This window comes from Hyaloscypha bicolor, assembly GCF_002865645.1.
Source record: "Hyaloscypha bicolor E unplaced genomic scaffold K444scaffold_10, whole genome shotgun sequence".
Classification (NCBI taxonomy): Eukaryota; Fungi; Ascomycota; class Leotiomycetes; order Helotiales; family Hyaloscyphaceae; genus Hyaloscypha; species Hyaloscypha bicolor.
The window spans coordinates 720875-722987 of record NW_020194512.1 but is presented as its reverse complement, the minus strand read 5'-3'; the positions used below and the strand labels follow the sequence as shown (position 1 = coordinate 722987).

Genomic DNA, 2113 nt, shown 5'->3' with positions numbered 1-2113 from the left:
GATTGGTCAGACTACCCTGAGATTCTAGCTAGTTCGCCGATAAAACCCCTGTAAACAGGTGACAATTAACATTTATTCGGGCTGTAGGGAGTAATTTATCGCGAATAATAAGAGTAAGACGCAAAAGGCATGCGAGTACTGTTTGCCAACTAGAACAGTCACATGATTATCTATCGAAGGTTCTAGAAGAACGCCACACTCTAAGTTACTAAGCGTGTGGCTAAACACCCCTTCCCCGCAGGTCAGGTGAGTGCCTGCCGCTACCGGCGGAGATTTCAGGCATTTATCCCCTTGCCAGAATTTGTCCCCACCTTTTTCCATCTCCCCGTTTATACATCTGTCAAAAACCATTTCAGGGTCAAGTCGATAATTAAGCTCAACAGAGTTAAGAAAGAAAGCTTTTCACGACAAGAAAAGAAAGACCCCGACAGCTCCGTGTGAACTACCCAGAGTATCAGTCTTAATGACTATGGCAGTCCAGCCGGCACCAACGACCGGTAATGTACAAATGCCAGGTCTCCTTCGTCTGCCACTCGAGCTACGGAACCAGATTTACCGTTACTTGATCCCGATAAAGCGCATTATCGAAGTATCCTATCCTCGCTTCAAATACACGATCTCGAACAAAGGAACGCTAGGACTGGATATCGCGGGCTTAGATATAGAAGAGGATGTCTCTGACTCCGATGATTCTCGTTTAGAGCAAGGTGAACAAGCACTTTCAGATATTGGAACACTGGATAATAATCTGTCTATATAGGAAACGGAGGGTAGCGATCCCGAATCTGGTCTACTGGAAGACACACACATGAAAGACGTTGCGGATTTTGGTGGCTATACAAACTCAGTATACGAAATAGATTGGGATCAAGTCACTACCTCTTGGGGCACAGATAGAAAGAAGAATAGCATTTTCCTGGTATGTAAACAAATTTCGGATAAAGCCCTGGATATTATATATGGCGAGAATGCCTTTAGGCATTATCTCCACGCAGAGGGAGATCTTTGTCTCAAGAGGAACTTTACCGACGCAAACAGACGCCGAATGCGAATGCTGCTCCTTACAGCAGAGCACAGGAGCTGGATCGGGGAGATTACCCCCGACATTGCAATGTGGTCTTCTATTATTCCAACGTTGAACATTTTACGCCTGGTCGCGGAGCAGCCTGTCCAAGAGACATACTGGAATGCTCCTCCACTTGAGAAGGAAATGGAGAGCTGGTTTATGTTCATGCGAGCTTTTCTGAATTGCTTTTATCATTTATTAGAAGGCAAGTTACTGGAGGTGGATTTTAATGGGAAAACAGAGACAGGCGAGGTGGTGAAGGAATGTATGTTAGGTGGGTATCGCGAGGTGCGATGCAGGCTTTCTGGTGATCTCATGTTTCGGAGAGGTCCGTTCTCGTACAATTCAGGGTATTGGGATAATGATGACCGAGGCTTTGGCTCGTGGGATGCATAGTGTGGGTGTGAGAGCTAGGTAGCTGTGTAGGAACGATCTTTACCTTTGGTCTTTTATCTTGGATTTACCTTGGCTCTTTGCATTTTTGAGCTGCATCTATTACCGAGGAGCAATTCGCATTTCACAAAGCTGCACGAGTTTAAAGCGATGTACGAGCGGGCGCCGAAGCCATTCGAGAAGGCCCTCAAACCGGAGCACACATCGACACTTTTGACGGTCAACGACCTGGGCAACCCGACGGAAACCACTGTTGGCCTTGGGCCTTCTCTTCCCTCGAAGGTCGCCCGGTGCACGATAATTCGGGGGTAAAGATGGGGACATTGCTACGAGACAGATAAGAATGCAGTGTTGGGTCGCTACTATCTTTCCATAGTTGATGAATGGCATATCAGGTCTGTAGAGGATTAGCGTGCAAGTAACGATTTACCCTTTTACGTAGTACGAATTACAATGTCCATACCTGGTTGCTACAGTATTGTCTCTTCCAATGTCTTCACTAGAAGCCTGCTAGATTGCTGACAAATTCGAAGATGACTTTATAGATGGCAGAGTAAAAAGGTCGAAAGACTGCCGAGATGAGCCCAGTATCAGCACGCAAGACAACGATGACTTAGCAAAGACGTTCAGGGCAGTTTAGTAAGTTAGCAACAA

At 46.2% G+C, this 2113-nt stretch overlaps 1 protein-coding gene across 1 annotated transcript; it reads left to right on the top strand.

Moving 5' to 3' along the window:
- The first annotated feature begins 356 nt into the window (after window positions 1–356).
- On the top strand, window positions 357–1818 carry K444DRAFT_605923 (uncharacterized protein). Its single transcript, XM_024878898.1, has 2 exons — window positions 357–707; window positions 761–1818. Exon 2 carries the CDS (start codon window positions 809–811, stop codon window positions 1460–1462), a length of 654 nt encoding a protein of 217 aa, XP_024743858.1. The 5' UTR covers window positions 357–707; window positions 761–808; the 3' UTR covers window positions 1463–1818.
- The last annotated feature ends 295 nt before the right edge of the window (window positions 1819–2113 follow it).

Bases quoted from the DNA above. Each gene is read 5' to 3' on its own strand.
- K444DRAFT_605923 (XM_024878898.1), top strand. From the start codon at position 809: ATGAAAGACGTTGCGGATTTTGGTGGCTATACAAACTCAGTATACGAA.